The sequence below is a fragment of the Capra hircus genome, chromosome 15 (assembly GCF_001704415.2).
Source record: "Capra hircus breed San Clemente chromosome 15, ASM170441v1, whole genome shotgun sequence".
In the NCBI taxonomy this organism is placed as follows: domain Eukaryota; kingdom Metazoa; phylum Chordata; class Mammalia; order Artiodactyla; family Bovidae; genus Capra; species Capra hircus.
In genome coordinates this window covers 35,981,016-36,003,426 of record NC_030822.1, presented here as the reverse complement: position 1 = coordinate 36,003,426, position 22,411 = coordinate 35,981,016, and the positions used below count along the sequence as shown (strand labels likewise).

The 22,411-nt window shown below is 39.2% G+C and overlaps 1 protein-coding gene across 1 annotated transcript; it reads left to right on the top strand.

Moving 5' to 3' along the window:
- LOC102175225 (interferon-induced very large GTPase 1-like) lies at positions 370–21,673 on the top strand. Its single transcript, XM_018059480.1, has 2 exons — positions 370–442; positions 14,139–21,673. Exon 2 carries the CDS (start codon positions 14,594–14,596, stop codon positions 21,407–21,409), a length of 6,816 nt encoding a protein of 2,271 aa, XP_017914969.1. The 5' UTR covers positions 370–442; positions 14,139–14,593; the 3' UTR covers positions 21,410–21,673.

Here is a 22,411-nt window from a genome sequence, read left to right as displayed (position 1 = left end):
GTCTTTGTCTGTGCCCTCAAACTGACAGCTCTGAGAATTCTAGGTCAGTAGCCTTAGTCTTAAAGTCTTAGAAGGAAAAAGCAGCAAGAGCTACTGTCCTACATTTTTTGTTCCTTCCTAACCTATATGGAGGTCAATGACTATGTGATTTCAAACCCTGAAGAGGCCTTCTTTGGGTTACAGTCTCCCATATCTCCTAAAGAAAAGCATCTCCCCATTTTGAGACAACAAGAAAATAACACAATTGCTAAAACATTAGCAGAAAGGATACACAGCATCTCCATTAACTTTCAGTCTATACCAAAATGTGGGAAGATATTTTCCATGTTGTAGCAATTTCCATAACTATTATTTTCTATTATCTCATGGCAGAATCTTCAGGAGATGGGAAGACACTTCTGAAAGAAAACCTACAGGATCAGCATTCCTGTCTGCAGTTGTGGTATGTAGTTTCTAGTTAAAGTAAAAAGCAAACAAACAAAAAAACCTTGGTCTTAATTCAGACCCTTAAGTCTTGATCTTTCTTTACATTCTCCAATGTATGTAAGCTTCCCAATCTTTACTGGACTTGACATATTATCATTAAATGCTATATTTATTTTCCTAGAGTGGTGGGTCTGACATTCTACTTTCAGTCTTCATGGTCTCCTGGAGATTGGAACCTGCTTCTACCTTGGGGAGCATCTCTTTTTCCTGCATTTCCATTCTTGGTCCCATAGGATCCTCTAGTCCTTGGAATTTATTCATCCCATTCAAACAGCCTTTTCTCTTTTCATGATGTTTTCCCTGATACTCTTGCCACTTTTCGTGTTACTTTAGTTCATAGGCCAATCTTAACTGAATATCGTCTCTTAAAATTTGCCTCTTCCACCTGGAATAGGTATAGGCACCAAATGAATTCCACGTACAGAACAGCTCATTTATAATCCTAAACCACCTAAACTCCAAGTCCCTTTGGTCAACTAAAAAGATATCTTGAAGGCTATGCGTATCTCCATATAACAGCCATCATACTTGTTTGGATGGAATACACTCCCTGGGCTATGCTTCTCTCTTAATTCCTTTCTATACTCTACCTTGATGCACTGAAAAATTCCCTGGAACCTGATCTGTATATGCATTGCCTCCAAATTCTCTGGTTTAGGTTTTCAAGTCTCCACTAACAGTTCCTCTCTCCAGATTTTCCTAAACTGTGAAGCATGCTCTCATAAGTAAGAGAATCTGATTCTCCTTTGGCTAGGTGGTGGCAAACTCCTTTCGATCCTCCTCCCCTTTGGTGGGATTTACCTCTTTGAGTCCCATATCCCTCTGGCCACAGAGACTCCAGTTACAACAGAGACTTTAGAAAAATCGAAAGATAGGAGGTGTTCAGGAATGCATGTAAGAATTAAAGATTTTAAAATTTAAAAAATAAAAAAAATTAATTAAAAAAAAAAAACATTTATTGAGCTCTTAGTATACATCAAATACTGGACTGAGGACTTTACATACTTTACCACTTGGCACGCAGATGAGGGTAGCTCCATGATTCAAGGCCTACCTAATGACCTCCCTTTGCTGCTAAACAATAGAATGTGGCATAGATGAAGGAATTTTCAGATAGAATTAAGGTCCCAAATCAGTTGATTTTCCTTTAACCAAAAGGAGGATTATCCTGGATAGGCTCAACTTAATCAGGCAAAAGGCCTTAAAAAGAGACTCAGCCCTTCTCTAGAGATAATTTCCCCTCCTGGTGACTTACAGAAGTAAGCTATCATGTTGTAGGAAGGCCTATGGAAAAGATAATGTGGCCAGGAACTGTGAACAGTCCTAAAATTGTCAAGACTAGCTTGACAAGCAGGGTTTTCAAAAGTGCGATATGGTGAGAGAGTGAGACACAAGACACAAGAATTTAGAGAAAAGTGAGGATCAGGGACCAACACCGCTCCAAGGTGAAGGTGCCAAAACTGAATCCAAGCCAGCTTTATTATACTTTCAGCTGTGAATGAAAGAATAAGCAGGGAGTTAAACTATAACTCACGTGGCATTCAGGGGCAAAAAACAAAATGATCATTAACCATTGAGTAATTAGGAAACAGTAATCAATAACAAATCAGTAACAAAGATTAATATTCTTATCTATAGATTTTCCAGCAGATATGTAAAACATGTGACTCTGAGATGCCAGTTGGGAAAACCGACTCCAGGATCATATATTGTTTTCAAGATAATGAACTGTTCCCTCTGGACTTGTTCCAAGAGTCATGCCTTATAGCATCCAGTTTATCAATAATTATAAATTTCTTTTGTGGCCCTTGCCAGGGCCTGCTTTTCTTTTATTTTTCCTGTCTCCTACAAAAATCACAACAAAATTAATTCTGTCAACACATATATGCTAAAAGCAGCTTTTCTAGTTCAAACTCTAGATGAAAATACAGCTCAGTCAACACCTGGAGTGCTGCCTTATAAAACCTCGAGTACAGCACCCAGCTAAGTCATGCCAGATTCCTGACAGAAACTGGGATATATCTCTGTTTTGAGATACTAAGTTTGTGGTAATCCATTATAAAACAATATAAAAATAATACAGATTTTGATGCCTAGAAGTGGTACCTAAAACCTTGGAAATAGATTTGAAGTCAGTCAAGTGAGCAGAGACTATAAGCACTTTGAGAGAAAGCCTATATGTTTTCAAAAGTCTGTTGGTAGAAATCTAATCTTTAAGTATGCCACGGTGAGAGTTCAGAAGAAACTGAGGAACATGTTACTAGAAACAGAAGGAGGAAGATTCTTGTTGCAAGGTGACAAAAAGCTTAGCAAAATTATATCCTGGAGTTATGTTCAAGAAAATATTTAAAAGTTGGCTTTATACTTAAGGAGACTTCCAAGTAAAGTTTTAAAAGTGACTCTTGAATTCTTTTTTCTATTTATGATAATATGTGTGAGGATTGAGGAAAGAACTGTTACACAAAAGGAAACCAAGACCTTACGATTTTGAAATTTCTCACCATCTGTAAGAATTAAAGAGATTCACAGTCTTAATCTCTGTTTAGTATGATCGTATAACTTTTCCCTAAACCTTCAGAAAGATTAAAAGGTAAAGGAATCAGGCACAAAAACAGGCCTTCCTATCATTTTAAGGATAAAGTTTCCTTATAAAACTAGAAATAAAACTACCATATGACCCAAGAATCCTAATACTGGGCTATATATACCCTGAGAAAACTGTAGTTGAAAGAGACACCTGTACCCCACTGTTCAATGCACCACTATTTATAATGGCTAGGATATGGAGGCAAACCAGATGTCTATTGACAGATGAATAGATAGAGAATTGTGGTGTATATATATACAACAGAATATTACTCAGCCAATCCCAAAGAAACTAGTGCCAAAGAATGCTCAAACTATCACACAATTGCACTCATCTCACATGCTTGCAAAGTAATGCTGAAAATTCTTGAAGCTAGGCTTCAACAGTACATGAACCATGAACTTTCAGATGTTCAAGCTGGTTATAGTAAAGGCAGAGGAACCAGAGATCAAATCACCAACATCTGCTGGATCATCATAAAAGCAAGAGAGTTCCAGAAAAACATCTACTTCTGCTTTGTTGACTATGCCAAAGCCTTTGACTGTGTGGATGATAACAAACTGTGGAAAACTCTGAAAGAGATGGGAATACCAGACCCCCTGACCTGCCTCCGGAGAAATCTGTATGTAGGTCAAGAAGCAACAGTTAGAACTGAACATTGACAATGGACTGCTTCAAAATTGGCAAAGGAGTACGGCAAGGCTGTATATTGTCACCGTGCTTATTTAATTTATATGCAGAGTACATCATGTTAAATGCCAGGCCGAATGAAGCACAGATTGGAACCAAGATTGCCAGGAGAAATATCAATAACCTCAGTTATGTAAATGACACCACCCTTATGGCAGAAAACCAAGAAGAACTAAGGAGTCTCTTGATGAAAGTGAGAGAGGAGAGTGAAAAAGCTGGCTTAAAACTCAACATCCAGAAAGCTAGCATCATGGCATCTGGTCCTATCACTTCATGGCAAATATATGGAGAAACAGTGGAAACAGTGACAGAATTTTATTTTGGGGGACTCCAAAATCAATGCAGATGGTGACTGCAGCCATGAAATTAAAAGACCCTTGCTCCTTGGAAGAAAAGTTATGACGAACCTAGACAGCATAGTAAAAAGCAGAGACATTACTTTGCCAACAAAATCCAACTAGTCAAAGCTATGGTTTTTCCAGTAGTCATGTATGGATGTGAGAGTTGGATTATCAAGAAAGCTGAGTGCTGAAGAACTGATGTATTAAACTGTGGTGTTGAAAAAGACTCTTGAGAGTCCCTTGGACTGCAAGGAGATCCAACCAGTACATCCTGAAGGAAATTAGTCCTGATTATTCATTGGAAGGACTGATGCTGAAGCTGAAACTCCATAAGGAAAGCTGAATGCTGAATAACTGATGTTTTCAAATTGTGGTGCTGAAGAAGACACTGTCTCTATAAATTAAGTTGGGAAGAACTGATGCTTTAACAATATTAAACATAAATATCTCTCCATTTATATAGATATTCCTTAATTTCTTTCAGCAGAGTTTTGTAGTTTTCCTTATATACATCTTACACATATTTTATCAGGTTTATATCTAAGTATTTATTTTGCAAGAGTGCTAGTTTAAATGGTACTGTGTTTTTAATCTCAAATTCCAATTGCTTATTGCTAGCATATTAAAAAACAATAGTTTATGTATTCTAACTCTTATATTCTACAACCTTGTATTCACTTATCACTTCCAGGAGATTTTTTGCTGATTCTTTGACATTTTTAACACAGTGTCATCTACAAACAAAGACATGTTTTATTTATTTCTTCCCAATCAGTATATTTTTATTTCTTTATCTTATTAACTAATACTTCCAATAGAATGCGTGATAGGAGTGATGAGAGGGGATATCCTTAACCTATTTTTCAAGAGGAAAGCTTCTAGGTTCTTACCATTAAGTCTAATGTTAATAGTAGGGCTTTTGTTAATGATGTCTTTTATCAAGTTCAGTAAGTTCCCCTCTATTCTTAGCTTGCTGGAAGTTTTAATAATGAGTAAGTATTGGATTTTGTCACATGGGCTCTCTCCATGTGGTTTTCTTCTTAGTTCATTGTAGTATATTACATGAATTGATTCTGAATTTTGAATCCACTTTGCTTACCTGAAGCAAATCCTACATTGTTGTGGTATATAACTCCTTTTTACATTATTAGATTTAATTTGTTGATTTTTTTTTTTCAGAAGAGATATAGGTTTTCAGTTTTCTTTCTTGTAATGTCCTTAACTAGTTTTGGTATTAGGGTAACACTGACCTCATGAACTAAATTAGGAAGTATTCCTTCCGTTTCTGTCCTCTGAAAGAGATTGTAGATATTTGGTACAGTTTCTTCCCTAAATGTTTGGTAGAATTCACCAGTGAATCCCACTGGGACTGGAGCTTTTTATTTCAGATGGTTGTTAAACATTGATTCAATATTTTTTTAACAGACACAGGCCTATTCAGAGTATTTATTTCTTCTCATGTAAGCTTAATAGTTTATTGTCTTCCAAGGAATTGATACATTTTATCTAGGCTATCAAATGTGAGAGCAAATAGTTTTTCATAGTACTCTTTTTTCATCCTCAATGTCTATAGAATTCATATCCATAACCCCTATTTTATTTCTGCTATTAGTAATTTGTATCTTCCCTATTTTCACAGTCTGAGTTAGTTTTGTTGGTATTTCCAAAGAATCATGTTATACTTTTACTGATTTTTTTCTATTGATTCCCTGTTTTCAATTTTATTGGCTTTTTAGTTCTTATTTCTTTACTCTTGCTTATTTGGATTTAATTTTCTCTTCATTTCCTCAGATGGAAACGTATTGTTTTCATATAATTATTCTTTTGTTATGTATGCATTCAATGAAAATTTCCCTCTAAGCACGGCTTTCACTGTAGCCCACAAATTTTGATAAGTTGTATAATCAAATGTTTATTTTTTTCCTGTGTTAGTTTGACAGTTACATATTCTTGACTCATATTTGAGATTGTTCTAGAAATTGCAACATATGTTCTACAAAATCAATAGAATCTTTTTCCTTCCTCTCAAATACCTCAAAGAGGGTCTGAGGCTTCTTTAAGTCCATTTGGCTGCACACTCCAGCATAAATGCAATTGCCATCATGTATTTTAAACCCCACTGTTTTATGCATTTATTTAGATTTTTCCATATAATTATTCATTTGTTGCTCACCATCTTTTCCTGCATCTCTGACTATTCACTGGTGATATTTTCCTTCTCCTGAAAAACATGCCTTAGTAGTTCTTTCAATGTGCATTTCCAGATAGCATATTCTGTTACTGTGCTGTTTTCAATTATGTTTTTCTTCTGCCATAATTCTTTAAGGATATTTTTAACTCTGTATAGAATCCTACTTTATCAGCTATTTTCTTTCAGTAGGTTTAAAACTCCATCCTACTGCCTTCTGGCTTCCATCAGTGCTGTTGAGGTCATCATTCTCTCTAATTATTATTTAAAGATAAAATCCACTTTTCTCAGACAGTCCACAGAATGGGAGAAAGTAATAGCAAATGAAAAAACTGACAAAGAATTAATTTCCAAAATATACAAGCAGCTCATGTAGCTCAATACCAGAAAAATGAACAATTCAATCAAACAAACAGTGGGCAAAAGACGTAAAAAGACATTTCTCCAAAGAAGACATACACATGGCTAATAAACACATGAAAAGATGCTCAACATCACTCATTATTAGATAAATGCAAATCAAAACCACAGTGAGGTATCATCTCACATTGGTCAGAATGGCCATCATCAAAGTCTATAACAATAAATGCTGGAGGGTGTGAAGAAAAGGGAATGCTCTTACACTGTTGGTAGGAATGCAAACTGGTACAGCCATCCTGGAGAACAGTGCGGAGATTCCTTAAAAAACTGGCCACCTCATGCGAAGAGTTGACTCATTGGAAAAGACTTTGATGCTGGGAGGGATTGGGGGCAGGAGGAGAAGGGGACGACAGAGGATGAGATGGCTGGATGGCATCACTAACTCGATGGACGCAAGTCTGAGTGAACTCTGGGAGATGGTGATGGACAGGGAGGCCTGGTGTGCTGCCATTCATGGGGTCGCAAAGAGTCGGACATGACTGAGAGACTGAACCTGAAACTGAACCACCCAGTAATCCCACTGCTGAGCATACACTCCAAAGAAACCAGAATTAAAAGAGACACATGTACCCGTGTTCAGTGCAGCATTATTTACAATAGCTGGGACATGGAAGCAACCTAGATGTTCACTGACACATGAATGGATAAGGAAGTTGTGCTACATACACACAGTGAAATATTACTCAGCTTTTAAAAAGAATGCATTTGAGTCAGTTCTAATGAGGTGGATGAGCCTGGAGCCTATTATACAGAGTGAAGTAAGTCAGGAAGAGAAAGACAAATACTGTATAATAACATATATGGAATTTAGAAAGATGGTACCGATGATCCTTCACGCAGGCCAGCAAGGGAGACATAGATGTGAAAGACAGACTTTTGAACTCAGCAGGAGAAAGTGAGGGTGGGGTGGTTTGAGAGAATACCACTGGAGGATGCACATTACCATATGTAAAATAGATGAGCAGTGCAAGTTTGATGCATGAAGCAGAGCATCCAGAGTAGGTGCTCTGGGACAGCGCAGGATAGGGTGGGGAGGAAGGTGGGAAGAGGGGTTCAGAATTGTGGGGGATACCTATATACCTGTGGCTGATTCATGTTGATGTATGGCAAACCATCATAATATTGTAAAGTAATTATTCTCCAATTAAAATACATTAATTTTTAAAAATCTGATTTTCTCCAAATGCTTTGCTTTTCCTGTTGTATTTTCTGCAGTTTCGCTATGGCATGTCTAATTGTGAATTTCCTTTATTTGTCTTCTGAGGTGTATGCAAGGTATCCTAAATGTTGTCTTTTTTTGTGTGTAGTTTTTTTTTAATTTTTATTTTTACTTTATTTTACTTTACAATACTGTATTGGTTTTGCCATACGTTGACATGAATCTGCCATGGGTGTACATGAGTTCCCAATCTTGAACCCCTCTCCCACCTCCATCCCCATATCATCTCTCTGGATCATCCCCGTGCACCAGCCCCAAGCATCCTGTATCCTGTATCGAACATAGACTGGCGATTCGTTTCTTACATAATAGTATATGTTTCAATGCCATTCTCCCAAATCATCCCACCCTCTCCCTCTCCCTCAGAGTCCAAAAGTCCGTTCTATACATCCGTGTCTCTTTTGCTGTCTCTCATACAGGGTTATCATTACCATCGTTCTAAATTCCATATATATGTGTTAGTATACTGTATTGGTGTTTCTCTTTCTGGCTTACTTCACTCTGTATAATAGGCTCCAGTTTCATCCACCTCATTAGAACTGATTCAAATGTATTCTTTTCAATGGCTGAGTAATATTCCATGTAAATGTTGTCTTTAATTTATAATGGAAGTGTTTCACTTGCTTCAAATTTATTTACCTCTTCCATCAGATATTATTTCACTATCTATTCAATTCCTTGAGACTGCAAAGAATTTGTCTTAAAATTTATCTAGATATTTTAGATAACTCACTTGGAAAAGTTGTTCTCTTTTCTAATTAATTTATGTTTTGGCTGCGCTGGGTCCTTACTGCTGTGCGCAGGCTTTCTCTAGCTGCAGTAAGTGGGGGCTACTCTAGTTGCCTTGTGCATATGCACACTGCATATATCTCATCCATATCCTGTCTTCACTTCCTTTGCATATGCACGCAGGGCTTCTCATTGTGGCGGCTTCTTTTATGGTGGAGCACAGCCCCGAGGACACACGGGTTTTAGTAGCTGCAGCACATGGGCTCAGTAGCTGTGGCTTGTGAGCTCTAAGCACAGGCGCAGATGTTGTGGTGCATGGTCTTAGTTGCTCCGTGGCATGTGGGATCTTCCCGGACCAGGGATTCAACCAGTGTTCCCTGTATTGCAAGGCGGATTCCTAACCACTGTCCACCCGAGAAGCCCAGAAAAGCTGTTTTTTTAATTACTGAGTCTGCCATTAAATTTAGATTTAAATGTTAGTGACACTGGTGAAGATGGAAACCACAAAGTCAAAATGACTGTAAGATGAGATGACAATTAGAGTGATTCCGTAAAGACAAAATGAAGGGAAAATCTAAGGGAGAGCTGGTAGGGGATTAAAAAGAATTGAGATTTAGAAGAGATTGAAAAGGATAATTTGAAAAGACATGAAATTACATTCATATTAGGAGGAAGAAGGATGCATAGGATTGTAACAGTGACATTCAGTAGGACAGGAAATACAAGGAGAGAGGAAACCTGAATTATGTGTGAAAGTGAAACGTGAAACCTCATCTCATATAATATGTCTCAAAGATAGTGGTGTTAAAATATAACATGAGAAAACATTGAATATGTGAGTATTTGGTTCTACATATACACATTAAGATGCCTTCAGTAGATAAAGAGAATTTGATTATACATATATAGTTTATAATATAAAATATATATATTAACTAGTGTCAGAGGAAGAGTGAGAAGTGGGTGACAACTGTAAACCACCTAAGAAGTGCATTTTATTTATTGAGATATAATTAACATATAACCTTGCATAAGTCTAAGGTATATAATGTGCTGATATGATACATTTTTATATTGCCATATTACTAAGATAGAGTTAGCTAACACCTCTATCTCATCACAGTATCATTTCTTTATTGTGGTGAGAACAATTAAGATATAGTCCCTTGGCAACTTTGAGGTTTATAATACCATGTATTGTTTATAATCCCTATGTGTGCTATGTGCTGTGCTTATTCGCTCAGTCGTCTCCATCTCTATGTGACCCCATGCTGTAGTCCACCAGGCTCCTGTGTCCATAAGGATTCTCCAGGCAAAAATACTGGAGTGGGTTGCCATGCCCTCTTCCAGGAGATCTTCCCAACCTAGGGATCACACCCAGGTCTCCTGCATTGCGGGTGGATTCTTTACCATCTGAGCCACCAGGGAAGCCTAGATGTCTAGGACTTATTTATCTACTGACGGCACATTTGTACCTTTAAACAGTATCTCCCCAATTCCTACACCTTCCAACCCCTGGTAACTACTATTCAGTTCAGTTCAGTTCAGTTCAGTCGCTCAGTCGTGTCAGACTCTGTGACCCCATGAATCGCAGCACTCCAGGCCTCCCTGTCCATCAGCAACTCCCGGAGTTCACTCACACTCATGTCCATCGAGTCAGTGATGCCATCCAGCCATCTCATCCTCGGTCGTCCCTTTCTGCTCCTGCCCCCAATCCCTCCCAGCCTCAGAGTCTTTTCCAATGAGTCAACTCTTCTCATGAGGTAGCCAAAGTACTGGAGTTTCAGCTTGAGCATCATTCCTTCCAAAGAAAGCCCAGGGTTGATCTCCTTCAGAATGGACTGGTTGGATCTCCTTGCAGTCCAAGGGACTCTCAAGAGTCTTCTCCAACACCACAGTTCAAAAGCATCAATTCTTCGGCACTCAGCCTTCTTCACAGTTCAACTCTCACATCCATACATGACTACAGGAAAAACCATAGCCTTGACTAGACGGACCTTAGTCGGCAAAGTAATGTCTCTGCTTTTAAATATGCTATCTAGGTTGGTCATAACTTTCCTTCCAAGGAGTAAGCATCTTTTAATTTCATGGCTGCAGTCACCATCTGCAGTGATTTTGGAGCCCAAAAAAATAAAGTCTGACACTGTTTCCACTGTTTCCCCATCTATTAGCCATGAAGTGATGGGACCGGATGCCATGATCTTCATTCTCTGAATGTTGAACTTTAAGCCAACTTTTTCACTCTCCTTTTCACTTTCATCAAGAGGCTTTGTAGTTCCTCTTCACTTTCTGCCATAAGGGTGGTGTCATCTGCATATCTGAGGTTATTGATATTTCCCCCGGCAATCTTGATTCCAGCTTGTGCTTCATCCAGCCCAGCGTTTCTCATGATGTACTCTGCATATAAGTTACATAAGCAGGGTGACAATGTACAGCCTTGACGTACTCCTTTTCCTATTTGGAACCAGTCTGTTGTTCCATGTCCAGTTCTAACTGTTGCTTCCTGACCTGCATACAGATTTCTCAAGAGGCAGGTTAGGTGGTCTGGTATTCCCATCTCTTTCAGAATTTTCCACAGTTTATTGTGATCCACATAGTCAAAGGCTTTGGCATAGTCAATAAAGCAGAAATAGATGTTTTTCTGGAACTCTCTTGCTTTTTCCATGATCCAGCAGATGTTGGCAATTTGATCTCTGGTTCCTCTGCCTTTCCTAAAACCAGCTTGAACATCAGGGAGTTCACGGTTCACGTATTGCTGAAGCCTGGCTTGGAGAATTTTTAGCATTACTTTACTAGCATGTGAGATGAGTGCAATTGTGCAGTAGTCTGAGCATTCTCTGGCATTGCCTTTCTTTGGGATTGGAATGAAAACTGACCTTTTCCAATCCTGTGGCCACTGCTCAGTTTTCCAAATTTGCTGGCATATTGAGGGCAGCACTTTCACAGAACCATCTTTCAGGATTTGAAAGAGCTCAACTGGAATTCCATCACCTCCACTAGCTTTGTTCATAGTGATGCTTTCTGAGGCCCACTTGACTTCACATTCCAGGATGTCTGGCTCTAGTTTAGTGATCACATCATCATGATTATCTGGGTCGTGAAGATCTTTTTCGTTCAGTTCTTCCATGTATTCTTGCCACCTCTTCTTAATATCTTCTGCTTCTGTTAGGTCCATACTATTTCTGTCCTTTATCGAGCCCATCTTTGCATGAAATGTTCCCTTGGTATCTCTAACTTTCTTGAAGAGATCTGTAGTCTTTCCCATTCTGTTGTTTTCCTCTATTTCTTTACATTGATCGCTGAGGAAGGCTTTCTTATCTCTTCTTGCTATTCTTTGGAACTCTGCATTCAGATGCTTATATCTTTCCTTTTCTCCTTTGCTTTTTGCCTCTTTCCTTTTCACAGCTATTTGTAAGGCCTCCTCAGACAGCCATTTTGCTTTTTTGCATTTCTTTTCCATGGGGATGTTCTTGATCCCTGTCTCCTGTACAGTCACAAACCTCATTCCATAGTTCATCAGGCACTCTATCTATCAGATCTAGGCCCTTAAATCTATTTCTCACTTCCACTGTATAATCATAAGGGATTTGATTGAGGTCATACCTGAATGGTCTAGCGGTTTTCCCTACTTTCTTCAATTTAAGTCTGAATTTGATAATAAGGAGTTCATGATCTGAGCCACAGTCAGCTCCTGGTCTTGTTTTTGTTGACTGTATACAGCTTCTCCATCTTTGGCTGCCAAGAATATAATCAATCTGATTTCGGTGTTGACCATCTGGTGATGTCCATATGTAGAGTCTTCTCTTGTGTTGTTGGAAGAGGGTGTTTGCTATGACCAGTGCGTTTTCTTGGCAAAACTCTCTTAGCCTTTGCCCTGCTTCATTCCACATTCCAAGGCCAAATTTGCCTGTTACTCCAGGTGTTTCTTGACTTCCTACTTTTGCATTCCAGTCCCCTATAATTAAAAGGACATCTTTTTTGGTGTTAGTTCTAAAAGGTCTTGTAGGTCTTCATAGAACCGTTCAACTTCAGCTTCTTCAGCATTACTGGTTGGGACATAGACTTGGATAACTGTGATACTGAATGGTTTGTAACTACTCTACTACTCTGTTTTACAAGTTTGCCTTTTTTAGATTCCACATGTAAGTGATATTATACAGAATTTCTCTCTCTTGGTCTGACTTATCTCACTTAGCATAATGCACTCAAGGTCCATCCGTGTTGTCACACACAAATGGCAGGACTTCCCTCTTTCTCGAGACTATGTAATATTCCATTGTGTGTCTGTGTCTGTGTGCATATGTGTGCATGCTGTATAACATATCCTTTATCCATGAAGCCATGGACTGACACTTAGGCTGTTTCCACATCTTGGCTATTGTGAATAATGATGCAGAAAACATGGGGGTATATATATCTCTTCAATATCCTGTATTCACTTCCTTTGCATATATACCCAGGAGTGGAACTACTGGGTAATATTGTGATCCTACTTTTCATTTTTGAGGAAACTACAATCTTTTCCATGGTAGCTGACCAACTTAAATTCTCAGCAACAGTACACAAGGGTTCCCTTTTCTCCACACTCTCCTAGCATTTATTATTTGTAGACTATATGTTGATGGCCATTATGAGTGGTTTGAGGTGATACCTTATTATGGTTTTGATTTGCATTTCCCTAAGAATTAACAATGTTGAGAGACTTTTCATGTGCCTGTTGGTCACCTGTATGTCTTCTCTAGAGAAACATCTATTTATTCTTTGCCTATTTTTTCCTAATATTCTTTTAATGTAGCTATCCAGTTTTCCCAGCACCACGTATTGGAATTATCTTTTTTCCATTGTCTTTTCACCTCTTTTGTCATAGATTATTGACCATGAATGTGTAGGTTTATTTCTGGGCTCTCTATTCTGTTCCATTGGTCCGTGTTTGCTTTTATGCCAATATCATGCTGTTTTGATTAATGTAGCTTTGTAGTATAGTCTGAATAGGGACCATGATACATCTGGCTATTTTTTTTCTCCAGTCAGCTTTGGCAGTTGAGCCTTTTGTGGTTCCAAAAAAATTTTTAGAATCATCTTGCTGTACTTTTGTGAAAGTGTCCTGGGTATTTTGATAGTGATTGCATTAAATCTATAGATTGCTTTGGATAGTATGGACATTTCTAACAATATTAATTCTTCTAATCAAGGAACACAGCATGTTTTCTACTCTTTTCATCATTTTCAAAATCCTTCATCAGTGTTTATAGTTTTCAGAGTATAGGTCTTTCGCCTTCTTGGTTAAGTTTATTCCCTGGTATTTTATTCTTTATAGGGTGATCATAAATGGGATTGTTACCTGAATTTCTTTTTCTGATACTTCATTATTAGTGTATGAAGTGTATTAGTGTAAAAAGCAACAGATTTCTGCAAAAAATCAGAGAATTCTGCATATTAACATGCCACAGGCTAACTGAGTGTCTTATCTTCACACAGCCATGTACACAGCAGAGTCTATGCCCAATGAACCCCTGCTCAGAGGAAAAATGGGCAAGATCTCCAAGAGATGCTCAGAGAAGTAGGACTCGCAGTTGAATACTAGTTGTCAAAGCTGCAGGAACAGCTGGATGTGACTTCTACCATGCCTTACAATATCTAGAAGAAAAAGACCTCCAGAAACTGAAATGCCAGGTGCAACATTCATGGGAGAAAAGGCCCCTGGAGAAACTGCTTAACCAGTCATATTCAAATACTTTTTCAGAGTTATAGGAGCCTCATGTGGAATCAGTAAAGGCAGAAGAAGGCAGAATGGGCACTGCAGAAATTAAAAGAGATGCTGTCAGAAGGGAGGCAGTGATAGGATGAGGCAGAATGGAAAAAGTGTAGCTGAGGCAGGCAACGGAGATCCCCAAAGAGTTCTGTCCAGCTCCTGAGAAGCCCTAAGAGAAGTCATGGAAGACATGCAGAGACAACTCAACATAAAGGGAGCACTATCTCACAGGAAAAGTCTCCCAGATAGAGAACTGGTGAGATACGCATCTGGAGGACTAGCCCTACAGGGAATTTACAAAACCAGTGACCAAAGGTGTATTATAGAGAAGAAAGAGGAGCTACTGTGCGTCCCCAGGGAGTTTGTACTCCGTGGCCCGGAGCAGGGTACACGGTTGGAGACAAAGGAATTTACATCTTCTCAAGAAGAATCCAAGTTCACTCAGATGTTAGAGAAGCTGGGCTTCAGTGTAACTGCCTTAGCACAGGGTGGAGGTTGGGGAATTAGCCTGAAAGCTGGTATGGATCAGAGCATGCATTCAGAATCCAAGAAAATACAACAGTCACATTCTACACACTCTTATTTCTGCTCAACCAAGTTCAGCTATATCCCACTGGCCTCCTTCCACTTTCCCATTGACCAGCTCCAACTTTCCAATGCTGCTCTCCAGGAATTAAAATACACTGAAGACCTTTTGCGTCAGTCAGAAGACCCAGACAAACTACGCTTGCTGAGGCATAAGGCTGAAGCCTTCTTCCAGAGGTTTGGGTCTCATGCTAACCAGGGCCCTTTGCACCTGGGAGGAATCTACTGGTGGAAAGCCATTTCAGAGGGTTTCCAACAAGAGCAGCTGGCAGAAGTGAAACAACAAGCATCAGAGGTGCTGGATATTTGCGTAAGGGGCGGTTACAGTAGCTTTAGCATGAACATTGAAACAAGTCTGGATATATCAGACTCTCACTCAAAAAAAGCGTCTCAGAAAACAACCTTCCAAAATCTCCAAACCAAAGTCCAGTTATCTGTGGCCCAGACAGGTGGCCCACCAGAAGCAAATGACTTTTTTGACTGGAAAGCTGGTCTAGTTGCCAATAATCAAACCTGGTGTGTCATTGACCGTGGACTTCAGCTGGTACCTGTTTGGGACATTGTTCTCTCTAGCCACAGAAGTGATTTTAAGGATCCTTATAAATTAGCTAACTGCCTGAAAGACAACTATACTATTCTGAGTGAACTCACTGCCCAGATCCAGGAGGGAGAATTACTGAGTATTGAGAAGGAGGCTAGGATTTTCCTAGAGGATGTGAAATCCTGGAAAGTTTTTCATCCTGAAGAACAGCTTAAAAGGCTGATAAATTTCATGCAAAGATTGAGTCTAATAACTGAAAGTTATACCACTTGGACAAATATATGCCTTAAAGACAGGGGTCTGCAGAATTTTCTGGTAAACATGGTCAACTTTTGCAAAACAGCATCCATTTATGAAACTAAATTTATTAAATCTCAGTTGAGCCGTCTTTTGGATCCTCACATTTATACAGTAACAAACTTTCCTCAGGCTCAATCCATTATGCAGTGGATATTTCAGTCAGAACCAAAGGAAGACAATATCCACATCACTCAATTTTCTGAGTTAATTGAAATACTTAAAAAAACACAGAATGACCTTAGGGAAGTAAAGTTCAACTCTGAATCCACAGACGTGGTGGAAGAAGCTCAAAGAAAGCTGACTTATGAGGTCAGCTTGTCTCTTGGGTGCTTCTTGAAATACCTCCGAGAAACAGGGAAGATAGACACACACATCTTGCTACTTTTGATAGCATCTGGTGCAGGATATCATGTGGTTCACAATATATTTCAGCATCTCCTGGGGCATGATGAGTTAGACTTTCTATTGGATAAAATGCAAACTGCGCAAAATAAATACCAAGAGTTCAAAAATATTTCCAACTGCAGGGCTAAGGCATTCCTGGTGCTCACAGGTCTGACAGCAACAGCAGGCATCAAAGCTGTTTCTCCAGAGGAGAAAACACAACGCTTGGCATTGATCAAACATCACATGGGACGATCTTTGACTAAAGAAGTTGTATATGTCCTCACCAAAGCTGGAGATCATGATTGGGAAAACCTAGAAAAAGACTTGAGACTGCTCATTTATGGGAATTACGAGGCCCCTGTCTCTTCATTGGAAGTGGAGGAGGTGAGAAAACAATTGCAAAGTGTCTTCCATGAAAAGAAAGAGTGCCATGAACCACACGATAATGAAAATAAAAAGGAAGAAGTCATAGAAAATGGAGCCTTCCAAGACTTACTCCAGCGTCTAGGCCTAGAACATTACTACCCAAGAAAAATGAGCAGAGCTAACTTACAACTGATCCACAAGACTTCTGTGTACAACAACACCCAGCCCTGCTCTGAAAGAGAACTTCCCTTCTATTTCCTGCAGAAGCTATTGATGCTGGATTATGGGCTGAGATACCTGATCATCAAACATGAAGAATACACAGAGAACCAAGTCTATTCAAGCACCTCAAATCAAGAAAAGGAGGCTTTTGATCCATATGAGGATACACTTGAAGAAAGTGTTAGTCCTACTAAGCCCTCAGCAGCCACTAATGTCAGACCCTATGTTCACCCTATGGATATTCAGATGGCAATTCTTCACTGTGCAGATGATTTTGCCAGACAGTATATTTTGGACAAACTTTCCATTTGTCAGTTTGCCCTCCCCCTTCTCATACCTAATCCTTGCAATGCTCAAATTGAATTCTCTCTCTGGTCTCTCAGACAAATTCGAAGGAGCTGGCAGCAAGTAGGGAAATCACTAAAAGAGAAGGACAATTACAAGAATCAACAGATGTGTTGTTTCTCTGCCCCCATTGTGTCCTTTATTAGAGTTGGAACGGGCTTCTCTGCTTCCAAATCGCAGATCATGAACAGTCTTCTCAGTGAACGCAAACATGATGTCTTTTTTCACCGACATTGCAAAGGCAGCAGCAGAGACTGTCTCTTGATGGGAGGAGTGGTGGAAGTCACCTGGTTCTGTCCTGGGGGGGAAGAGCAGGACAGATTTGACAACTGCTTGACCTTTACCAATCTTCATGGAGATGCAAAGGAATATGAGAAGCAACTCACCTTTTTGAAGGAAGTCTCCTCCATAACTGTGGTCCTCATGTCAACTTCTGATGACAATAAAGGAAACCGAAAAATAGTCCGTGACATGTGTCAGTCATCAAAACCTTTAATCTTTTTGCTTGATGATAAAGGAAAAATCACAGTCAATAAATCTAGCTCAAGAGTGAGAATTGGGATCAGGAACAGAAATGAGGCAGAATTAATAGGGGAGCTCACAACTACAATCAAACGTTTGCTGAAGCTCTCTAACACTGCACTCAGTTTGGAGCACTGTGCCCAAATTGCTCGCAAGCAAGGAATGCTTATTGATGAAGACCAGAGAGATTGCAAGGAAGCCAAAGAAAAGGCAGAGAATCTAATGACCCTACTGAGAGAAATGGAAATACCTCAGGTCAAGGAACACTTACTATCTCTTCAGGGAAAACTGTGGCAGCTTTGGTGTAAAAAGGACAAAGAACTCTATCATCTCAGAGAAAAGGGGAATCGCAGCATTGAACAATGCAAAAGTGAGACTGAGGCAGAAAAACAAATGATAAGACGGAAACAGTTCAGAAAAGCCTTTCCTCTCAATGTTTTAATGCATTCTGTCCTTGAAATTCTCCACAATCATTCAGAAACTCACACCAAACTCTACTTCCTCCAGTGGCTGAATGTAGCTTTGGACAGCCTGACTGCAGGACATTTGGAAAATCTAAATGAGAAGAAAAAGGCATTGGTTCAAAAACAAAAGCAAGAGGCCACAAAGAGTAGCTCTCTGAAAGACTGGCAAAAAGAGATAGAAGCTATTTCCAGAAAGATTAATGACTGTACCTTGGGAATTGAGCACATTCTCAGAGAAGCAGGCCAGATCTTTGAAGCTCTGGAAGAAGCTTCACCCATGAAAGATACCCTATTTCTCTCCCTTCCCCACATTGCTGCAGATCTGATGATATCTGGTGTTCCCATTGAGCTGATGGATGGGGATGTTTCATATGTGCCCCTGAGGTGGGTGGCAGCTGTTTTTGACAAGCTTACTGAGAAACTTGGAAACAAGCGGCTCTTTGTTCTCTCTGTCCTTGGCCTGCAGAGTTCAGGGAAGTCCACCCTGCTGAATGCCCTTTTTGGGCTGCAGTTCACTGTCAGGGATAGGAGGTGTACCCGAGGGGCCTACATGCAGCTTCTGAAAGTGGAGGAGACATTCACAGCTGAACTTGGCTTTGACTTTGTGCTTGTGGTGGACACAGAGGGACTTCGAGCCCCAGAACTCAGCAACAAGTCCCTGAATCATGACAATCGGTTGGCAACCTTTGTCATCGGACTTGGAAACTTGACTCTGATCAATATTATGGGGGAAAATCCATCCAAAATGCAAGATATTTTACAAATAGTTGTCCAAGCTTTTCTGAGAATGAAACAAGTAAAAATTTCTCCCAGTTGCCTCTTTGTCCATCAGAATGTGGGGGAAGTTACAGCTAAAGACCAAACTATGGAAGGAATAAGGCGGCTAGAGCAGACATTGGACAAAATGGCAGCAATAGCAGCTGAGGAAGAGCAGTGCTCCGACATAACCTGCTTTAGTGACGTCATTAAGTTTGACGCCAATACCCACGTCTACTACTTTGCTCACCTCTGGGATGGCAATCCCCCAATGGCTCCTCCCAATCCTCACTACAGCCACAATGTTCAGGAACTCAAAAGCAGAATTCTTGTGACTGCCCAACAGGAATCTAGGGGAAGCATCATGAAGATATCAGACGTAAAATTCCGAGTTCAAGATTTGTGGAGAGCCCTGCTCAATGAGAACTTTATTTTCAGCTTCAAGAACACTCAAGAAGTCATGGCCATGAGAAAACTGGAAACCATGTATAACTCCTGGACATGGGAGCTGAGGAGTCACGTGCAGAGATTACAGGACCAGCTGATCAACCAGATTCAGAATGGAAAAATCCAGACACTTGAAACATATACCCTGGAGGCTCCAGTTACAGAGATATATGAAGCCATCAAGCAAAAACTGGGAAAATATTTTAATGAAGACCCAGATAGTGAAGTGCTGGTTCAGTGGAAAGGAAATTTTGAAAATAAACTCATAACCCTTAAAGAGGCACTAATTTTAGATGTCCAAAGAAAAGCCAAAGAACTTATTCATTTTAAAAAAAGTCAAGAAAAACTGGATAACAAAAAGTCAGGTTATGAAAAGGAATTATTGGAAAAAAGCCGGAATTTGGCTTTTTTGCTGAATGATACCAAATTGAGCGAGGAAGAGCTCCATGAGAAATTCAACCTACTTTGGGAAAAATGGGTCTATGATGTGTCCTCAAGTATCCCTCCAGCCACAGAGCCTACAATTGAATTGGATTGTGAAGACATCCTTTTTGAGCATTTCAGAAAGGAAAAAGACATCAGAAGCATACTGGAGAACTATTCTGGAGAAATGTTTGAAATGAACTATGAAAAACATGTTAAGATGAACAGGAAATCTTGGAGTTTCTTTACAATGACGATAGAGCCCCAAGATATATACTCCATGAATATGAGTACTGACTGCATTATTTCAAAAGTTAATGAAACTGTTAACAAAATATGTCAGCAAAAGCATGATTACAATCCAACTTATTTCCTTGAAATCCTGAGAATAATAGAAGAGGAGGTGAAGTCTGCAACCACTCAGAAAAGATACACATTTACAAGAAAATATAAAATAGAACTATCATGGTTCTTATTCCAAAGAGCATCAGTGAAGTTTAAGGAGATGCACAAGGCATTCAAGAGGGCAAATGATCCTGTAAACTATCTGCAAAGCAAGAAAGATGATTTCTTCATGAGCTTTAAGATCTCTTGTCAAGAAGCAACTTCAGTTAAAACATTTGTTGATTTTCTGTGGAAGAAACTCACACCTGCTTTCTCCAGCACCATAAGGAAAAACATGGCCCTCAAAATTGCTGGGGACATTCGAACCATCTGCCCGGCATTCAGTGAAAACAGAGCTAACCTGGAGAAACACATTCTCATCTCTCTGGCAGAAGAGGAAAATTTTGATGACTACTGGCAGTACCTTCATAATCCAGAATCATTTTTTAAGAATTACATAGAAAACCATATTAAAAGATATTTTTCTGACACAGGAAGTGAAAAAATAAAGACTTTTCTACAAATGAGTTTAGATGACATCAAGAATGCCATCCTCTTAGCTCTGCATACATCTACAGCAATAGCTAAAGATAAAAGCAGCACAGTGTCTGGGTGGTTAGATTTGTTCTGTGATCACCTGGGGAGTACCTTGGTCTCTCCACGAAAAGGCTTGATAAGCATTGAACACCGGGAAATAAAAGATATCGAGTTTATCAAAGAGGCCATGAGTAAAGCTTTGGATCCAGAAATGAAGAAGGTAGAACAGAACTGTTTGTCTGAACTTGTAGAAGAAATGATTCCTGAAATCCAGAAAATGCTCTCTGAACATCTCTGTGGCTGCTGGAAACAGTGTCCCTTCTGTAAAGCAATTTGTACCAACACAATCCCTACCCATGAAGGAGACCACCATACTCACTTCCACCGTCCACAGGCTCTCGGTGGATGGGGGTGGCATCAAACAGACCATTGTACCCTTAATTTCTGTACTAGTGCAGTAGCAAGTGACTGCAATTTTGTTTTGAATGATGGCAGGAGAATCCCATATAAGACCTACCGACAAGCAGGAGGGGAATATGCCACATGGAGCATCACCCCGGACACATCCACCCAGCCATACTGGAAATGGTTTGTCTGTCACTTCAGATCAAAGCTAGAAGAAAAATATGACAAAAGACTTATCAATGAAGGTAAAATTCCTGATGCCTGGAAGAAAATCACAAAGCAGGAGGTGCTTGATGACTTGAAAAAAAAGTAATACTCAATGACCAGATAAGAGTTCCAGTAACTAAACAAAGAAGGCACATTACCAGAACAAGCCTAAAATACCACCCACTCAGAATGAAAACCTTCCTTGTATCAATTTTTTTCAATTGAAACATCTAAAACTAAATCAATCATAGCAAGAGTTAAAGATTTCTTGTAAGAACCTTATTTTTCTTTGCCTCAATTCCTTCTTCTTTAAAAACAGATAACTGATATATATGAGTACATGATAAAATCAAATAAAGTCCATTTAATATACCAACTGCATATTTTATATTACTATTCTGAATGTTTTTGTTTTTAAATATGCAATGTTATATAAAACTTCAAGAAAGTCATTTTCATAGAGGGAAATTAAAATCGTTGTAGACTGTTACAAAATCTATAGAATAACTATATGAATTTTTTATCAATATACAGTTATTGACTGAAAGTTACAAATTCTTTTCATTACTAAGTATATTTTTTTTCGCTATCTGAAATTGTGAGGAAGAGTTATTAATGTTTCAATGCAAAAACACTCATAGGAAATTCAAGATTTCCAATTCTCAAATATAATGCCATTTAGAGCTATTCTATTATAGGAATAAAAAATAACCCCGATCTGTGAACCAGATCGGGGGTTCCCTTGTAGCTCAGTCGGTAAAGAGTCTGCCGGCAATGCAGGAGACCCGGGTTCGAGTCCAGGGTTGGGAAGATTCCTTGGAGAAAGAAATAGCAACCCACTCCAGTAGTCTTGCCTGGAGAATCCCATGGGCAGAGGAGCCTGGCTAGCTACAGTCTATGGGGTCACAAGAGTTGGACATGTCTTAGTCACTAAACCATAGTGATAATTCAATAAGAAATGTTTCTGAATATTAAAATATAAGAAAATGCTTATCTCCAATCAAGCATCTTTGTGACTTTTCACACTATTTGAGCCATAGAGTCATGATCAGAAATAAAAATGAAGGGCATTTTGAAGCCAACGAAGGACATGAGAGGGGAGGAAATC